Here is a 20,096-nt window from a genome sequence, read left to right as displayed (position 1 = left end):
ACTTGCTTTAAAAAGTACAGCTGGCTAAAACTGATGGCCGACTCCATAGCAGAGTTGTGGGATTTTTTTATCTTACATTTTGAACTTATAATGTGTTTATTTTAAAAGCTTTAGATATAAGTTAACATGAGTCAGGGTAAATAAATCATAGTTTACATTTCATATCACATTTGGTCTAGTTATAACTTCAAATATTAATGTGGGAATGGGGAGACAGTGGTTCTATCTATTCTGCATGAAATGTTTTATATATGTTTTATATAAAAACTGCTACTAGCTGTTAATTAACTGGTAATCAATTAACTTTTAAAACTTTTATATCATATTATTTATTTAAACCTAAGAACTTGATATTTAGTGTAGCTTAGCCTTGCTATTGTTCTACAGAGGCGGTAACAACAGTTCAGAGAGTCACTTAGGGGGCTAACACTTGGACTTAAATCCAGTACTTGCTAATTTTTTTTTTGAAGAGTCACTTTTTCTTTCTTTCTTTCCTTTTTTTTTTTTTTTTTTTTTGAAAAGAAGAGTTATAGAGAGAAGGAAGAGAGATGGAGGAGAGATTTTTCTATCTACTCACTCACTCTCCAAATGGACGCAGGACCCAAGGACTTGAACAATCCTTTTCTGCCCTCCTAAACCACAAGTAGAAAGCTGGATTGGAAGTGGTCAGGATACAAACTGGCACCCACATAAGATGCGTAAGCCCTAGGTGGAAGCTCAGCCTACCACCCCATGGCACCTATCCCACAATTCTGGGTCATTTCAAAGCCCATAACTAAACTGAGAGACACCCACTAATCTAATCATGAATCCAGCCGATCTCGTGTTGATAATACAATAGAATCCTTCCTTCAGTTAACTCACTGACACTGAAATTGAGCATTTAAGAACTAGATGGAATGATGCTCTGGAACTGTACATCTTCTGTGAATGCTTTGAAATCTGTGTATCACAATACACAAATTTTGATAATTTTTTTAAAAAATTATTTTCTTTTGCGTGGCAGAGAGAGGCATGTGGAGACCTCCCAAGCATGGGTTCACTCCCCCATCGCCTAGGAGCCAGTTCCTGAATCCAGGCCTCCCACTTAGATAGCAGTGAGCCAACTGTTTAGCCCATCACGTTCTGCTTCCCAGGATGTACAGCAACAGGAAGCCACAGTCAGGAGCAGAGCCAGGACACAGACCCGGGTATTCTCATATGGCATGCAGATATCTTAACCATCGGGCTAAACAGATACCCTCATTATCCATGTGGAAAAATAATTTGGGCCTGACAGGGCGGCCTGGTGGCTAAGATTCTCTCCTTGCAACCACTGGGATCCCCATATGGGCACTGGTTCGTATCCCAGTTGCTTCACCTCTTGTTCAGCTCCCTGCCTGTGGCCTGGGAAAACGGTTGAGGACAGCTCAAAGCTTTGAGACCCTACACCCACATGGGAGCCCTGGAAGAGGCTCCTGGCTCCTGGCTTGGGATAGGTTCAGCTCTGGCCATTGTGACCACTTGGCGGGGTAAAGCAGTGGGTGGAAGATCTCTCTATTTCTCCTTCTCTCTGTAAATCTGTCTTTCCAATAAAAAGTCTTTCAATAAAAAAGAAAATACAATTTAAAAATATAATTTTTAATTCCTTTTAGTTGATGTTTCTAAAATATCTATAAGTTATAAACATGCATTTTAGTATGGGAAATTATTTAGTGTGACTCAACATTTGTTTCCATATTGTTACTTTTTGTAATTACTAATCAAACAATGACTATTTTTCTAAAACTTTTGAAGAACCAAACTGCTGAAGATTAGGCACTTTTAATGAGAAAAAAAAAATGTTACAGCAAAGTATTATTCAAAAATTAGAACATGGGCCCAGTGTGATCGCCTGCCTCGTGGCTGAAGTCCTGGCCCAGGATCAACCAGAGCTGAGACTAAAGCCCAGGTACATGGATGCAGGACGAGGGTTTTTTGTTTTGTTTTAAATTCATCTACTTGAAAGGCAGAGTGACAGAGGGAAATGGACAATGAGAGTCCCATCCTCTGGTTCACTCCCCAAATACCCGTAGCACCCAGGGCTAGGCCCACAACAGAACAAGAGGCTAAGAACTCAGTCTGCATCTGCCGCATGCGTTGTTAGGGTCAGATATTTGAACCATCATTCCCTGCTTCAGAGGCTACATTAGCAGGGAGCTGGATAGGAAAGTGAGTCGGCAGAACTGGAACCAGCACTTCAGTATGGGATTGATTGCAAGCATTGCAAATGGCAACATAACCTACTGACCACGGTGTCCATCTCCACACTGACATCTTCATCGTTTGCCAAGGCATTGTTTCTCTGTTAGGTCACGTTCACGTGGAGTTTGGGCTTTGACTTCCTTGGCGTCAGGGCGGATCATTTCTGTTCATAAAAGCTGTTGAGCCTTCTGAGGATTCCTTAGGTAGAAAAGTTAGACATAACAAGTTACAGTGTCATTAGAATGCTAGTTAAATTGGCCCGGCGCGGTGGCGCAAGTGGTTAAAGGTCCTCGCCTTGCACGCCCGGGATCCCATATGGGCGCCAGTTCTATCCCGGCAGCCCCGCTTCCCTTCCAGCTCCCTGCCTGTGGCCTGGGAAAGCAGCAGAGGACGGCCCAAAGCTTTGGGATCCTGCACCCGCGTGGGAGACCCAGAAGAGGCTCCTGGCTTCGGATCGGCATAGTATCGGCCGTTGCGCTCACTTGGGGAGTGAATCATCAGACGGAAGATCTTCCTCTCCATCTCTCCTCTCTGTATATCCGCCTTTCCAATAAGAAAATAAGAAATAAATCTTTAAAAAAAATGAGTGAAATTTTAAAAAAAAAGAATGCTAGTTAAATCAACATGACAACGTATTTGTAAGATGCATTCTCTAATTCTATGTGGATATTTCATTTAAAATTAATTGAACTTCTAAAATATTGAGTAGTGATGTGGGATTTGAAGCTCTTTTATTTTCATTGGAAAGGCGGAGTTAGAAAAGGAGAGACAGTGACAGAGGTCTTCCTTCTGCTGGTTCACTCTCCAAATGGCTGCAGCTGCTGGAGCTGCACCAGCCCAAATCCACGATGGAGCTCTTCTTTCTTGGGATGACAAGTCAATGGTACAACACCTGCGGAAATTTAAGACTTAGTGCTTCAGCCTGAGTTTAAATTTGGACTTATGTTAATGTAGCTTTCTAAAATGAGGACTTTGTTCTAAACTGCCTTTACTATTGTTGAAAGTGCACTCTCCCAGCAGAGTATCTGCGTTGTATTTTCTGAGGCCTGGAGAGAACAGAGCTATACCAGGGTTACACAAAGCACTCGGTTATATTTTCTTCATCTGTTTCTCGTTTTGTTTCTTTTCGTTTAAAACTAATTTCAGAAAAGTTGAGAGAATAATACAAATAGCTAGTTGTTTTTTTTTTTTAATTTAAAGATTTATTTTATTTTTATTGGAAAGGCGGATATACAGAGAGGAGAGACAGTCGCAACAGCTGGACCTGAGCCAATCTGAAGCCAGGAGCCTCTTCCAGGTCTCCCACGTGGGTGCAGGGTCCCAAGGTTTTGGGCTGCCCTTGACTGCTTTCCCGGGACACAGGCAGGGAAGCGGGGCCACCGGGATTAGAACCGGTGCCCATATGGGATCCCGGGTGTGCAAGACAAGGACCTTAACCACTGCACCATCGCGCCAGGCCCTAGTTCCTGAATTTGTGAGGATAAATTGCCAACTTAGTGTGTGCTCCGTCCCCATCAAACTGTTCAATGTGTGATTCCTTAAAAATAAGAACATTGTTTTACATGAACACAGTTGCAGACATAAACTTAGGAAAGTAACAGGAACATACTACTTTCAGCCAACCCATTGACTATTCACATTTGCCTCTTGTCCCCCAAATATCATTTTTCTAAAGTAATTAATATATGAAGAGCAGATTTCAAGGAGTTCATAGATACTTATAAGAATACTCTCTACATCTCTTTTTTAATTCTTGTGATAAATATTTAGTTTATACTCAAAGACCAAAAATATCCTGTCAAAGCAAAATAATCCAATACAAGATTATGCATTGTGGATCTGGCATGGTAGTCTAGCAGTCAAAGTCCTGACCTTACACTTGCCGCATCCCATATGACTGTGGGTTCATATCCCTGCAGCCCCGATTTCCATCCAGCTCCCTGCTTGAAGCCTGGGAAAGCAGTAGAGGGAGGCCTCGGGCTCTATACCCATGTGGAAGACCCAGAAGAAGTTCCTGGCTTTGCATCAGCTCAGCTCCAGCCATTGCGGCCACTAAGGAAGTGAATCAATGGACTGAAGATCTTCCTCTCTGTCTCTCCTCTTCTGTATACCTAATTTTCCAATAAAAATAAAGTAAATGTAAAAAAAAATTATGCCTATTATTTAATTGTATCTCTACTATTGTTAAATATAGTGACACTTTGAAAGAATACATGTAATTTACATCATGTGTTTATATGGTATAACACGTGTTATATGTATACATGTGTTTTGATTTGGGGCTTATTGCTGGTTTATTAGTTTCAGCACACATGTCTTTTGAGGAGTATGCTGTATCTTACTGCATCTTAGGTGAAATACAATTTTAATTTTTGTCCTAACTGTCGATGTTAACCTAATTACTTGACAATATTGCCAAACTTCTCCACTGACAAGTTACACTTCTTCTTTTTGAAATTAATATGTATTTTGTGGGGAAACTATGTAAATTTTTATCATCAAGTTTTCACCCACTTGATTCAGCATCTGTTGTTGTTTCCTAACTGAACTAATTATTACTAAGATGGTTTACAGTTGTTGATTTTCTAATTATGTTGTTCTATTTTTGTCATTCTACTGTAAGGAAAAGCTTTCTTTTCTCCCTGCCTATTGATATGAACATGGACTTACGAATTCTTTTTTTTTTGTTTTTGTTTTTAAATTTTTTTTTATTGTTAACATTGTATTATGTGATACAGTTTTATAGGCACTGGGGATTCCCCCCACCCCTCCCATACCCCTTCCCCCATGGTGGATTCCTCCACCTTGTTGCATAACCACATTTCAAGTTCAGTTGAGATTCCTTCCTTGCAAACACATACCTAGCATAAAGTCCAGCGTCTTATTGTCCAGATAAGTTCAGTGGCCTCTTGGGGAGACCTTCTCTAGTCTGAAGATAGGGCTAACAGAGTAAAGATCCGGTCAGTTAAAAGCCCCAACAAAACCTCAGTATCAATATACAACATTATGGAATTAATTGACATAGTATTGGGTAAATAATATGTTAAAAATAATGCAAGTTCCATTCTTCGAAACATCTGGGTTGAGACAGTATCAATGACAGGTTCAAAAAATAACCAACAACCAAACAAAAATTACAAGTTAAATCAAGGCAAACATGTGGTATCTAACCTTTTGGGATTCGCTCATTTCCCTTAACATTATAGTTTCCAGTTGGGCCCATTTAGCCACAAAGAACTGCATTTTGTTTTTTTTTAATAGCTGAGTAGTATTCCATGGAGTAGATGAACCAAAGCTTTCTTATCCAATCTTCTGTTGATGGGCATTTCGGTTGCTTCCATGTTTTTGCAATTACTGATTGTGCTGCTGTGAACATAGGGATGCATGTTGGTTTGTCGTAAAACAGGTGTTTTGGATATATTCCTAGGAGTGCTATTGCTGGGTCATATGGTATGCAGATTTTGAGTTGTTTGAGTGTTCTCCAGACTGATTTCCATAAAGGCTGTACCAATTTGCAGCTCCACCAGCAGTGGAGTAGGGTTCCCTTTTCCCCGCATCCTCGCCAGCAAGCGTCGTTGGTGTTCTTGTTTATGTGGGCCAATCTTACTGGTGTTAGGTGGTACCTCATCGATGTTTTAATTTGGATTTCCCTTATTGCCAGGGAGCTCGAACATTTTTTCATATGTTTGTTTGCCATTTGGACTTGTTCCTTTGTGAAATGTTTGCCCATTTCCCGTGCCCATTTCTCGAGTGGCTTGTTTGTTTTGGTTTTTTGGTTGTTTTGAAGTTCTTTGTATATCCTGGAAATTAGCTCCCTATCGCCTATATAGTGTGCAAAGATCTTCTCCCACTCTGTGGGTTGCTTTTTTACTTTGTTGATTGTTTCCCTTGCTGTACAGAAACTTCTTAGTTTGATGAGGTCCCATTTGTTTATTCTGTTCTCAACTGCTATTGCTTTTGGTGTCCTTCTTAGAAAGTCGGGACCTACTCCTAGGTCTTGCAGGGTATTTCCAACATTTTCTTGCAAGAGTTTGAAGGTTTCTGGATGTAGGTTTAGGTCTTTTATACTTACGAATTCTTATGTGTATGGTTATCATTCATAATCTTCATTATTTTGTACAAATGTCCCAAAATGCCTGATAGAGAACTATTCTAGCTAGCTTCTATGTCTTTTTTTTTTTAACTTGTTAACAGTTTTTAAAATTTATATATGTATATTTTTAAAGGTTTGTTTTTAATATTTAATTGCAAAGGCAGATATACAGAGAAAGGGAGATACACAGAGAAAGATCTTCCATCTGCTGCCTTACTCCCTAAGTGACCACAATGGCCTGAGCTGATCTGAAGCCAGGAGCCAGGAGCTTCTTCTGGGTCTTCCTCAGATGTAAGGTCCCAAGGCTTTTTTTTTTTTTTTTAATTGGAAAAATCAGATTTACAGAGAGAAGGAGAGACAGAAAGATCTTCCATCCACCAGGTGGCCTCAATGGCTGGAACTGAGCCAATCTGAAGCCAGGAGTCAGGAGCTTCTTCTGGGTCTCCCACACCAGTGCAGGATCCTGAGGGTTTTGGGCTATCCTCTACTTTCCCAGGCCACAAGCAGGGAGCTGGGTGGGAAGTGGAGCATCTGGGATATGAACTGGTGCTCATATGGGATCTTAGTGGATGCTAAGTGAGGATTTAGCCACGAAGCTGTCAAAGTGGGCCCTAATTTATATTTTTTATGGCTTTTTTTCCCCTTTGAAGAGAAGGAGAGATAAGAAAAAAAGCTCCTCCATTTGTTGATTCATCAAGGAGCTTCTGCATCTCCAACACAGGTACAAGGTCCCAAAGCTTTGGACCATCTTTGATTACTTAGGGCCACAATCAGAGAGCTGGAGGGGAAGTGAAACAGCTGGGACAGGAACCATTGGCATATAGGATCCCCGTGGTTGCAAGGCGAGAATTTAGTCACTAGGCTATCACATCAGGCTCGTTGACATAGTTTTCATAAACATTTTGAGGGATGGTGCTTCCTGGTCATTGCATTTGGAGGTGAGGATGTGGGGACAGTTATTTCCATTGCTATCAGGCTTTGCTCACCAGGACAGAGGTAGAAAATGTGTGTGTGTGTGTGTGTGTGTGTGTGTCCTGGATGTATTTCTGTATCTATATGTTTTGAATAGCATGATTTCATACAAAAAAAATGTAATTCCAAATTCTGTATTTTAGAATAAAAACTCTGTTCTCTATAAAGATTTTAATTTTTTTTCTGCAAAAGTGATAAACTGGCCCCCATTTTCCTTTACTTATTTACTTATTAATCTGCTTGTATGCAGTCAGTCTCCCCGGTGCGCCCTCGCTCACTTCCCTGAGGTCACATGCCTGCTCTGCTCTGCCTGCTCTACTGAGCCCAACTCAGTACTCTGGGACAGAATTATGAATAAAAGAAATTTACCTTTTTGTAGCAAATATAGATTGTGCAACCACCTTTGGCCGACTTGTTTATCCTTACTTATTTTTTATTAGGAATCCTATTCCATGCTCATGGAAGTTTGTTCATCTTGATGCATTGTTTCATTAGGGCAGCCTCTTCTCATGAGATTTCTAAACTTATGTTTATATATGTGTGTATGTGTACATATATACTATAATAATCCCTGTGGTAGGACCTGTTTAAGGTGGGAAATATAACTACTTCACTACGTGGAGATGCTCTTTGTCCTGTTTTAAATATCAGGGCATGCAGTTAGCTGGAATGAATTGTTTTCATGATCCGGGAATTCTTGTGTAGCTTATTGGAACGGTGTGGATGTTAACATGTTTTTAAGTTAATTGCAGTCCAAGTTACCTTAGCTTTGAGTTCTTCTTTTTTTTTTAATATTTATTTATTTTTATTGGAAAGGCAGATATACAGAGGAGGAGAGACAGAGAGGAAGATCTTCCATCTGATGGTTCACTCCCCAAGTGGTAGCAATGGCTGGAGCTGAGCCAATCCGAAGCCAGGAGCCAGGAGCTCGGAGCTCTTCCACTAGGTCTCCCATGCAGATACAGGGTCCAAAGCCTTTGGGTCATCCTTGACTGTTTTCCCAGGCCTCAAGCACGGAGGTGGATGGGAAGCAGGGCCGCCAGGATTAGAACTGGCGCTCATATGGAATCCCGGGCGCTTGGAAAGCGAGAACTTTAACCACTACGCTATCATGCAGGCCCTCAGAGGTCTTTTCATAGAACATTTTCTGCAAAATACGTAATGCCATGGTGTAGCATATGTTCTAACAAGCTCAAGGAATTATTGTGTGTGGAAGACAATTTATCTCATGATTTTATTCCTTTTAGGGAATGGTTTAGGAATATTAATTTTAGAATTAGAAAAGTAAATTTTTGAGTAAAGCAAACCTGAAAAGAATATTAAGAGAATATGTAATACTTAGACTTTTAGGAAGAGAAGAAAGAAAATGCATTCAATATAAATCAGGGAAAACAGTGAAAGGCAGGGGAAGACACATAGAAAGTGAGGTGTAAATTGATTTTAAGGGCAAGAGGACAAATCATCCCAAGCAAAAAAGGTGTTGACAATTAGATTGGGTTTTTAGAGGGAAATAATCAAATTACTGCTTTGAGAGAGAGAGAGAGAGAGAGAGAGAGAGAGTGTGTGTGTGTGTGTGTGTGTGTGAGATAAGTGCACTAATTCTCCCCCCCGCTGGTTCACTCTCTAATGCTGGCAGTAACGGGGATTACATCTTGGCAGAAATGTTGAGTCAAGATCACAACTCAGATCTCCTGTGTCAGACAGGAACACAGTGATTTGAGACATCATCTAGTGCCTCCCACAGCGTGCACTAGCAGGGAGCTGGATGTGATAGCCAGAGATGATTGTCAAATCTGGTATTCTAATGGAGTAAGGTGATTTTAAAATCAAAATCAAAATCCTATCTTCTTGTGAAGCATCCCTAAAAACAGGTGACACAAAAAAAGGTGATAAGTGGATGTAGTAAGATGTGCCAGTCAGATCACAAAAAAACTAATACAACAACAAATTCTGAGGCTAAAAAATTAAGAAGGTTAACAAGGATAACTTTAAATTGATAAACAATTTGTCTAGCAACAGGAGTTTTCATATCACAAGATTAGTTTTTCAAGTGTTTATGGCACGTCCTGATAGGTTTTTTTAATGGTACATTTTCAGTGTAGGACCTTAATTGTCCATTCTCCACAAACAAATTTATGGGCATGAGAAACAACGCAAATTGAATTTGCTGACTTTTTTTTTTTAACCTCATATATCCCAGGCATGGTTTATGCTAGGGAAGTTGGCAAAGCAGCAGTAGGCACAGAGAAAGAAAAACTCAATAAAGCCTGGCCTTTCTTTTGCCAATAAATAAATAAATAAATAAATAAATAAATAAAATCAGAGAAAGTACATTCCAGCAAGATCGTTTTAAATGTACCCACGCTACTACCAGATAGAAGGAAACAGGTGCACTCGCCAGTCAGTCTGCACAGGCCTGGTGCATAGCTAAACTTGTACCCTCACCAGACTGTCACAGGAAATCCCACTGCTCCCCCTAGGAGAAGTCTGTCATCAGTAATGGAGAACGGCCTCTCTGCTGGCAACTCTCCCTGAAATTCCCCATGTCCTCCCTGGAGCACTACCAGAGGAGGCCTGCAACCGCTTTCATCATCACCAGGAGATGCTGAGACAAAGCCTTTCTCCAAACATAGTGTCAGATGAGTCCATGAAGGTGCATTAATGAGCCCCCGCTGCCCCTTGCAGCCAGGGCGGTGACAGTGGAGGCTTAGTACAGAGCTGGAATTCCCACCCTTGCAAGCAGTGGTGAGGAGTTCCCACACCTTCTCTTAGTATAATGGGAAACAATGCAGACTATAAACTTACACTCTGGTAAGCTTTAAAAATAAGGTCCTGGTAAGCTTTAAAAATAAGGTCCCTATGCCAGCACAATGGTATATCTGGTGAGTCCTCCTCCTTTGGTACCAGCATCCTTGCATGGGTAGTGGTTGTGGTCCCAACTGTTCAGCTTCCCATCCACCTCCCTCCTTGTGGCCTGGGAAGGCAGAGGAGGATGGCTCAGGTCCTTGGAGCCTTGCATCCATGTGTGAGAAGACTGGTAGGCTTACAGCAGAATGGAGGAGACAAAGTGACCTGGAAGACAAGAAAACAGAAATCGCCCAATCTGCACAAGAAAGAGGACATACAGTAAAAGTAGACAGACCTTCAGAAACCTGTAGCACAAAAGCCAAAAGACTGCCAGAAGGAACAGAGTCAAGAGGGCAGGACTGAGAAGTGCTTAAAGATGCAGTGGCTGAATTGTGCTAACAGACCTTTAAAGAATGACTTCAGAAGAGGACAGTTTTAAACCCAGTATGTCTAGGATTTACTTCTGCGAGTCACAGAATGCTCATAAGAGAAATCAGGGAAGGTGAAGAGAAAGGGAGAGATTTCATCGTGTTCATTAGAAGACTCAGCATTCCAAAAAAAAAAAACCCCAAATTTATATGGAGGTTAAATGTAATTCCTGTTGGAGTTCCTTAGCATTTTCTATAGCTTTTCAAAATGACTTCAAAAATTAATTAGAAACTTAAAGGAACTAGTATAACAGTTTTGTAAAAGAATAAAGTAGGGAAATTTGGCTCCCCAAATTCCAGTGCTTCCTGCATGTCTTGGGGAATTAAGTTTGGGAGTTTTGGTAGAAGGATTGACACAAGGATTAGTAGGACAGGAGAGGTAACCCAGAAGTCTGCTGAAAACTTGAGCTAACTGATGTGTGACTGAAATGCGAAAGGAATTCAGTGAAGAAAGGGTAGCTTTTTTGGAAAATGATTGAAGAAAGGAAAAAAGATATAAACCTCACATGGAAAACATAGAAAAAACACTTCAGGGTATAGGGCATGGTGAACAGTTTTTAAATCCAACACCAAACATATAATCTATAAAGAAAAGCCGATAAATTGGTTCTATGAAAAGTAAAAGGCTGAGAAACTAATAAGACGGGCTACACATTAAGAGAAAATATTTGTAAAGCACACATCTGTTAAAGGACTTTAAAGAGCTCCCAAAACCCAATCCTTACCAAAAAAAAAATAGATAATGAGATCTTTGGATTTTTGAGAAAAATGTAAGAGAAAGGAATAGAGAAGTCATTGAAGAGGATGTATGGTTGGGAAATCAGCACATGAAAGGATGGTTAAAATACCAAGTTCAAGTCCACTAAGGATTATCACTATGCATGTATTTTACTGGATACACTTAATTGTTGACAGTATTAAATGCTGATACTGAGTAGCGTTTCCTTTTGGATAATCTTTGGCTGTTCTTTGATAACTAAGAGACACATGTCACGTTATAACAATCTCACCTCTGTGTTTATCCCATAAAAGCAGTTTACATCCACATAAAAATATAAAATTATATATGTGAGTTTCTATATATTGGAGTACTTCAAAAAAGCTCATGGGGGCCTGTTGGCTAAAGTCCTTACCTTGAACTTGCAGCAATCTCATAAGGACACCAGTTCTGGTCCCAGATGCCTTGTTTCCCACCCAGCTCCCTGCTTGTGGCCCGGGAAAGCAGTCGACGATGACCCAAGGTTTTGGGCCCCTGCACCTGTATGGGAGTCCCAGAAATGGCTCCTGGTTCCTGGCTCCACATTGGCTCAGTTCTAGTCATTGAGCCACTTGGGGAGTGAGTCTAAGGACGGAAGATCTTCTTCTCTGTCTCTCTTCTCTGTATATCTAACTTTCCAATAAAAATAAATAAATCTTTTAAAAAAACTCATGGAAAAGTAAAATTTAATAGTACAAAAATGTGAACTCTATGCATACAATTACTAAATGAGATCCTTTATTACAAGTGCTTATTAAATATTAACCAGTATGGAGCTGTGTATATATCAAATGTACAAATATTTATACCAGCGTTATTTGTAATATCCTCATACTACAGACAGGAGTCCTTCAGTAGATAAATTGTAATACATCTGCACTATGGAATTCTGTTCAGTGAAAAAAAAAAATGACTTACTGATAAAATAACTTAGGTGGGTCTTAAAGGTAAAGAGTGATTTAAAAGTGCCAATCTCAGTTGGTCACAAACTGTGTGATTCTGTAGAGCATTCTCAAAATGATCATTTGTAAAGATGAATAACAGATTAATGATTGTTCATGGTGAGGAATAGCCAGAGGAAGAGGAGTGGGTATACCCGTAATGGCCTAGCAGAAAGAAATTCTTAGTTCTGTAACTTGGTTGCAGTGGTGGCTATATGAGTCTGCACCTGTGACAACCAAATTACAAAATTATTTACACAATGTATGGGAATGTCAGTTTACTGAATTTGTTACTATAATGTAGTGGCATAAGTTTAACCTGTGTGAAGCTAGTGATGAATACATGGGGCTTGATTTTGCAGAAAGTCAGAAGATTGAGAGATTATTGCTCTAGGAGTTCAGAGAAAGAAACTGGATTAATGAAGAGATCTGGGTTAATGAAGAGACAGATCTGAGCTTTGGAACTTTCCTCAGTGGGAAAGTTGAGCCCTGGCCATGCTGCCACTTAGATAGTGCACCGGCAATTGCAAGATCTCTTGCTCTCTTTTCCATCTCCTCTCTGTGTAGTTCACCTTTCAAATAAGATATTTTAAAACTAATAATCAGAAAAATTCCTGTTTCAATTTCTAAAATAGGAGAACTCATATTAGCTGATGATGTCAGGATTGATTTTAGGACTGTGTTACAGTCCTGTGATCATCTCTTCTACTCTTGGGGACTTCACATCCTACGCATGCATATTTGAGTGATTGCTCAGCATTTCTCTCCTATTTAATTGTAAACTTTCTGAGGCTTGACGTTGTAGTGCCAGCTTCTGTCCCTCTTGAGATACTGAATGTTGACTGAAGCAGTGTCATTAAATGTTATTCAGGTTACTAGTGACAGATTTTGAAAAAAAAAAAAAAGATGAAGACTAGAAATGATATTGAAACATGTTTGAGATTGGCTGGGGGTAAAAGCAGTGGAACTGTAAGATGCATAGTCCACGCTGAGCAGAAAGCAGGTGGCGGGGAGCAGTTGTGCCTCACATTTCTATGCATTATACTAGATATAGCCAGTATGGAAGTACGTGTTCAAATGCCTTTGCACAATCAGGTTACAAGCTGGCCTCACATCTCATGTAACACATGTTTCTAAGTGCAGTTTATAATTCAGTTGCCCAAAGTTTCATTTCTAATATGTTCTAGTGAAATTCATAAGATTATAAGTATAATATTTTAATACAAATAATATTAGTTATAACTTCTAGATCCTGGAAGAGAATTAGTCCCTTTTAGAGTTAAAGAAAAAAGCTGAGTTTAGGTGTAAGTTTGAAATATGTGATTTTGAAATTTCTATTTATCTTCTGTAAATTCTTTGTCCCCACCTCTCCACACCGATCTAGGAACTCAAAGCTGAGAGTTAACTTGTTTTAGAGTATCCAAGTTTTAATCCAAGCATTCCATTGCTGACATTTTGGCAGACCAGATAAAGTAAACACTTGAGACTGTGACAAAAATTACTTCTGTTGTTTAATTTTTAAAAAAAGATTTATTTTTGTTTCAAAGGTGGATTTACAGAGAGATGAAGAGACAGAGAATCTTCCATCCACTGGTTCACTCCCCAAATGGCCACAGTGGCCAGAGCTGAGCTGATTTAAATCCAGGAATCAGGAGCTTCTTCCAAATCTTTCACATGAGTGCAGGGTCTGAACGTTTTGGGGCCTATCCTCTTATGCTTTCCCAGATCACAAGTAGGGAGCTGGATGGGAAGTGGAGTAGTTGGGATGAGGGATTAACTGCTGAGCCATCACGCTGGTCCATATTGTCTTCTTCAGGATGTGAATGTGTGATTGAAGTGTACAGAGGCGAGATGGTACCTAGCCCTCCTCCTTGGTAGAGCACTGGACAACCTAGTATTTAAACCTATCTCCTAGATCTCACAGGGTACCTAGATCCAGAGTGATAGAAAATAATTCTTGCCTTTCCCAATTTGACAAAATTAGCTGCTGGAGTGAACTTTGCAGTAGAAGGGAAAAGGGGTTCCACTCGGGGCAGCTTCCTTGCGGTGCAGACCCTGTGGGACTCCCCAGGCCCTGTTGGATTTCTAATGGCAGGTCACTCCCTCTTTGGCATGTGACTGGTCAGAGCTTTAAGTCATCCTTACGTCAAAGTCCAGCTTATGTCAAAATCGTAGGATTTACTGATTATACTACAAAAAAAGCAAGTGGTTAATTGCAGAAATCTTCTACAGTAAATGTGGGCAATAACTTGAAATTTTTGTGAAGGCAAAAAAGGACTTCTACTGAATGCTAGTCCCATTCACCATTACTACCATCCTTTCCCACCAAGCAGGTCCTGTATGCACCAACATCCTACCTAAACACTCAGTTGAAGTTTGAGTGGTTGAGATTGATGCTCTCCCAAGATATGCCATTTTTATTGGGTGACTTGGAGGCTGTCCTGGTGCAGCTGCTGCTTTTCCAGTCCACAGAAAGACGGAGAGACTGGGCCCAGCAACCTCTTAAAGGGATGTGACCATCATGTCACAGGTGAGAAGAAACGCCCTCAGAGCTACAAGGAGCATTGTAGGTCAAGGGCTGACCCACAAATGAAGAAAGGTTTTGGTTTTGTTAAGTCATTAACTTGTAAGGGCATTTTTTTCAAAGATCCCTTATTTAATAAAAATTTTGCTTATTGAGGCTGGGAATAGATGTATACTATAATGTGTATTTAAGCACCAGACATGTGGCATTCTTCAAGACAGGTTCTGAATAAAGCAGTTATTAGTGGGATGCCACCCTTGCGGACACTTCTCATGTCTCGTGTTCTTTGCTGTGACGCACACACCTGACAAACAGTATATTTAATACAAACTCGTGACCTTCTGACTACAGAAACAGCCATGTTAGGTGACTTGGTCACACCCTCCCTCCACCAATTCCCTAAATGAGTCATTCAACCATAATGCATAGTAATAAATGAGAGCTCACAACTTGATGTCAGCAAAATGTATTTTAACTCCTGACTCCAAAGTATTAGTGTGACATTGGGTAAAATGCTTTAGTTCTGTATGCCTTGATTTCTATATTTTAGAAGATACCAATGCTTACTCCTCAAGATTTCTATAAGTCTTGATATTGTCTATGATGGGCAGGATGTAATATTGGCAAATCAGTAGTTTTTTGAAAAGTTTTGGGCTGACAATGCACTTTGAAACTCAGTTTAAATTGAATCAACATTGTTTAGTAGGGATTTGATGTGTGTGCCTGTGTGTGGTCCCCATTATGTGAAATTCACTGGAAAACACTACATCCACACTTTACATGGCCCATTTTTTTTTAATGATCAATATTCTAAGTGATTATCTTCTTTGCTTTTGAGATCAGTTTGGATGGGAGGAGGGTACTGCATAATGTGTAACATTCAACTAATCTAGTCTGTTAATTTGGTAGTATAGAAAGATTTGTGAAGAATGAATTTCCATACTCTTGAAGGTGCTCTTACGCATTCTGTCTGCTTGCGGGTTTATACTGTTGCCTTGTTTCAGAGTAGAACTTTCTGCCTACAATGTGTGTGAACAATTGGGAAATTCCCTATCAGTACACCCGCACCATCTTGACAGCCCTGTGTTCTGCCTCTACCTTGCTAATTGTTTCCTTGGGATTATTTGGATTGTGTAGAAAGCTTTTTGCAAATCCTCTTATTACCGAAGTCATTGTTGCCAGCAGGAATAAGATTAAAGGTGCTTAAGTCTGTAGAGTTGTTTTTAATTTGTGCGTGTCATTTCAGTGGTATTTTAACAGAACTCTGTCTCCTGTCCCTCCCTTTTCTCTCAGTACTATCTCAAGTTGGGTCCAAGAAGCCAGGCCATTGGAAGAAATCTCATTTTATCCTCCTAATTATTATGCTGGCACTCAGGAGATAATTTTTCCCTCCATGCTCTGCCAATTAATATGCAAATGGGCTGATAAATATTTATGCAACTGTTTAAATTATGCAGGGAGTGCTTTCAGTGTATTCTGTAAATGAATTGTTCATGGACTTCAAAGTGCTGGCTGCTGTGCTAACGAGGAGAGATTTGCATAAGGCCCTAATCACACGCATACTGATTAAGCTTCATTATGGAAACTGCCAGCTGCAATCTTTGTTTCTATTTTATTGCAAAAAAGGGAACTTTTCATGCTTCAGTTGCCTTGACAATGTCAGCGCTAGCTGGTAGGAGAGACTAAAACTCCTCTGAGCAACTGAAGTTTCCTTATTCAGTTGAAGATTGCTATGGCGTAACTGAAGTTGTATTTTGCTTCTCCCCTTAATCCACTTTCACACCCCCACCCTTGTTCTTTTAGAACATAGTGTAGGTTTGTTAGAAACAGTAGTACCTTCTTTCCCCCCACCCCAAACCGCTACCTGTTTCTTCCCTGCCTTGGACTGTCTGCACCACTAGAAGATTTCACAGCAATGCTGGACTGCAGTGACTATGTTCTAGGTGGGTACCAGCGCAGTTCTTTCTTAGAACTTTAATATGGAAATGGCATGTGTGGGGTTGTCTATGCATAAATGCTTAATCGCATATGCAACCAATGCAGGGGAGGGGGAGAGGAGGATTGAGCAGGGGAAGCAGAAAGCATTTGCAAAGCACAAGCATACTTGAACCTACAGTAGGTCCCTCCCTACAACCAGCTCTTCTGGGGCGGGGGGTGTTTGCAGCGAGTAGTGTGGACTTAGAATTCAGCTGGGAGAAAGGACATTTTTGCTTCTTGGAAATTTTTTTGCAAAGTATTTCATGTCGTGTCAAGGCCATTTTAAATTTGAAACAAAGTATAAATTATCTAAATAATATGTACATACTAATAAAATTGTTTTACCTACTTGATGAGAATGTCTTATGCCAAAACCAAGCATACTGGGTGAAAAGAATGGAGGATCCATTTTGCAAAATGTTTCCCATACATATAGTAGCACAGAGGTTAACTGCAGTGGTGGCTGCCATGGATCTGTTAATTGAGGGCCAAATTTCAGAAACTGGTGGCAGATGTTGCCTAGCATTAGCCCTCATCCTTGTTTTTATAAAGCAAACTATGTCTTTCAGAAAATTGTAGTCTTACACTGTTGAAAGTCCTAATTTATTTGTGAGTTTTCCCTAAAGATTTGAAAACTTTTTGAAAAAGGATGTGTTTGGCTTAAATATTTGAAGAACCATTCTTGATGACTAAGGTTGAAAAGAAATTGTGACACTTTGGTGCTTAAGCATCTGATGATTCACGAGTGGACATATTTTATGTGGAGTTTTGTCTGTCTGCATATAATTAAGGAAATCTTTTTTAGGTTATACTAGTCACCTGAAAGTCAGATGTTATGAACTCCATCTGAAACTTTGCAAATGACTGTTTTTTTCTGTACTCATTTTCCCCACTTGAAAATTGAGGCTGCTTTGGTCATCTTCACAGTTGTCAGGGACAAAGTAGTGGGATGCCTCCGAGGAGATCTGAAATCTTAGAGAAGGCATGGCCTAAACCAAAGGTAGCAGCAATAGTTGTCCTGCCCTGTAAAAATTTCTTTTTACAGGGAAAGTGACCCAAATAACAAGTTGGTATCAAGAATTTAATAGCTTGTGGACTACATTATGTACTTCAGTTATATGACAGACACTCATGTATATATTGCTTAAGGAGAGAAAAAATCTTCAACTATAACAAATTTATTTTTTACTTACATTTTTTATTTATCAAATCTGAGAACTTAAGAAAGAGAAAATGGCTTTTTGAAATGCTTTTAGCATGGTATTTTAGAGCTTAAAACTGTATTTACTACTTCAGTTAGCAGTAAATGTCATTTAAACATTCATTATTGTGTGGTTAATCGGATTTTTTTCCCTATGGGTGGAATAATTTGTTAGATGCGGTTGTAGCCCTTGACAATTTTTAGACAGTATAACGTAGCTGTGACATAATTTTTAACTTGTAAATGTAGAAATTAGAATAAGTTTAGATTTGTGTTTCCTTATGTTTCTCTAGTCTTTGTATATTAGACTTTGTACCCATTTTATGAAGGTGGACTGACGTGTTCTTTTCCTTCACTTTGCCCTCACACCTGCTAAAGAAATCCCTGCCAGCATGTGTGCTTAATGCTATATTCTCTGCTATTTCTTGCGCTCTTTGTGAACTTTCATGACTGTAGTAAGTCATTTAGAAAGCTGATTCTCACTAAGTTGTCCACCTGTTTCTTTCAAACATGCTTTCAGATGATATTTAAATTTTCTGGACAGTACCAAGAGGAGGAACTTGTAGAACTGCCCCCATTTATGACCACAGATGTACAAATTTTCACCCTCTTGGACATCTGAAATACAAAGATGTGAACAAACCATGCCTGAGAGACAATCATCAGTTACAAAACTTAGAAAATTGTTATACAGCTTCTAACTGGAAATGAAGTTATGGAAAAAAGATACCTGGCTTTTAAAAAAATACTTTTTGCAGGTAGAAAATGTACTTATAGACCATATGACTGGGCTCTGTAATGATTGCTGTGATTTCCTAGTTGCTTTTAGGCAAATGCACTCTTTGTTTAAAAAAAATCAAATACAATATAGCATAGATTATTGTTCTGTCCTAGTAACTGTAGTCAAATGGTTCTTAACTGGCGGGGAGGCAGAGCTCATTTGATAGTTAAGTTGCCTCATTATACTATTCTGAGTGTGTAGTGGACATAGAATAAATGCCTATTTATATGTCTTCTATTGACCCCTTTGAACAGGTAGGAAATAAACATTGATTAAACAGATATTCCTAAAACAAATAAAACCAATTTAGCAAATTCATTTATGATATCAAGATGATAATTGATAGGTAAACGTGGCTGTGTTATAGTTTTGAAATTATGGTTGTGTCTTCTTGGGTTCCTAAACTGCTGGTCTAATATTAAACTATGAATTTCTCACTCAGAATCTAGTTTAGTTGGTTCAGACAGTAAAATACAGAGGTGTTTTTTTAGATATATTTTCTTTTACTCTGTTGAGTTACTACTTCAGATTACCAGTGGGTTATTTGGCTATAATAGATGAGCATCTTTCTTAGAAAAAGATACCTCTCTTGGAAGTAATATTTTTGTACTGTTTGAGGAACTTTCCTCACCTTGACTTTTTCTTAAATGTGTTTTTTTTTTTTTTTTGTGCTGTAACTTACTCCTTTTATGTGTAGGACATAGTTTCAACTTGGGGTTCTGCTGGTTTTTAATTTTTTTAAGAAGAATTTGAAGCTTCTTTAGAATGATCATTTGTTTCTGGATACCTTTAGGGTCTCAGGAGTTCTGATTTTCTTTGGGGTCTAAGGAGTCCTGATAATCACTTACTGCAATTTCTAATGTTTCAGCCTGCATCTAATGTTTAAAACTGTATCTCTTGAGCTACATGACTATACCATTAGTTAACCCTCTTGTCTGCTACTTTTTATCTTAATTGCATCTTCAATCCCAATTTTAAAAAAAATCTTATTCATCTCTAATTTGTTGCAGACTCAAGAATGAACAATCCATCAGAAAGCAGTAAACCATCTATGGAGAGTGGAGATGGCAACACCGGTAAGGAACAGTTCCCTGCTTTTTAGTTGAATGTATGGAACTGAAAGAAGAATCCTTTTTGCTTATAGGACGTGTATTTGGCAAATGCAGGCCAGTTGTGTGTTCAGTTACCCAATTTGATCTTAGTCCTTGCAGGAACTGGACTGTGTGACTCACTTTCTCGTGCGGGTTATGCACCTTTTTTCCTTACCCCAGAAACCAGGGAGTCGTTACAGGAGTAGTCCTTTGAGTAAGATCATTCTGGGTGGGAATTACTATGACTGCAACTCCAGGCAA

At 39.4% G+C, this 20,096-nt stretch overlaps 1 protein-coding gene across 3 annotated transcripts in view; it reads left to right on the top strand.

Moving 5' to 3' along the window:
• The window catches only part of LOC121166365 (POU domain, class 2, transcription factor 1), a 141,995-nt gene that overhangs the window by 64,060 nt on the left and 57,839 nt on the right, over positions 1-20,096 (top strand). For 2 of the 3 annotated variants that reach the window (XM_040995514.1, XM_040995513.1), the window contains exon 2: positions 19,755-19,820. In XM_040995514.1, coding sequence (XP_040851448.1) covers positions 19,755-19,820 — 66 coding nt within the window. Of the gene's footprint in view, positions 1-15,490; positions 16,729-19,754; positions 19,821-20,096 lie in introns of those variants that run through there. The other variant, XM_040995512.1, reaches the window with a different exon arrangement.

The sequence above is a fragment of the Ochotona curzoniae genome, unplaced genomic scaffold (genome assembly GCF_017591425.1).
Source record: "Ochotona curzoniae isolate NIBS_2020 unplaced genomic scaffold, NIBS_Ocur_1.0 patch137, whole genome shotgun sequence".
Taxonomy (NCBI): domain Eukaryota; kingdom Metazoa; phylum Chordata; class Mammalia; order Lagomorpha; family Ochotonidae; genus Ochotona; species Ochotona curzoniae.
The sequence above is the reverse complement of the archived record's forward strand: the minus strand, read 5'-3'. Positions and strand labels throughout refer to the sequence as shown.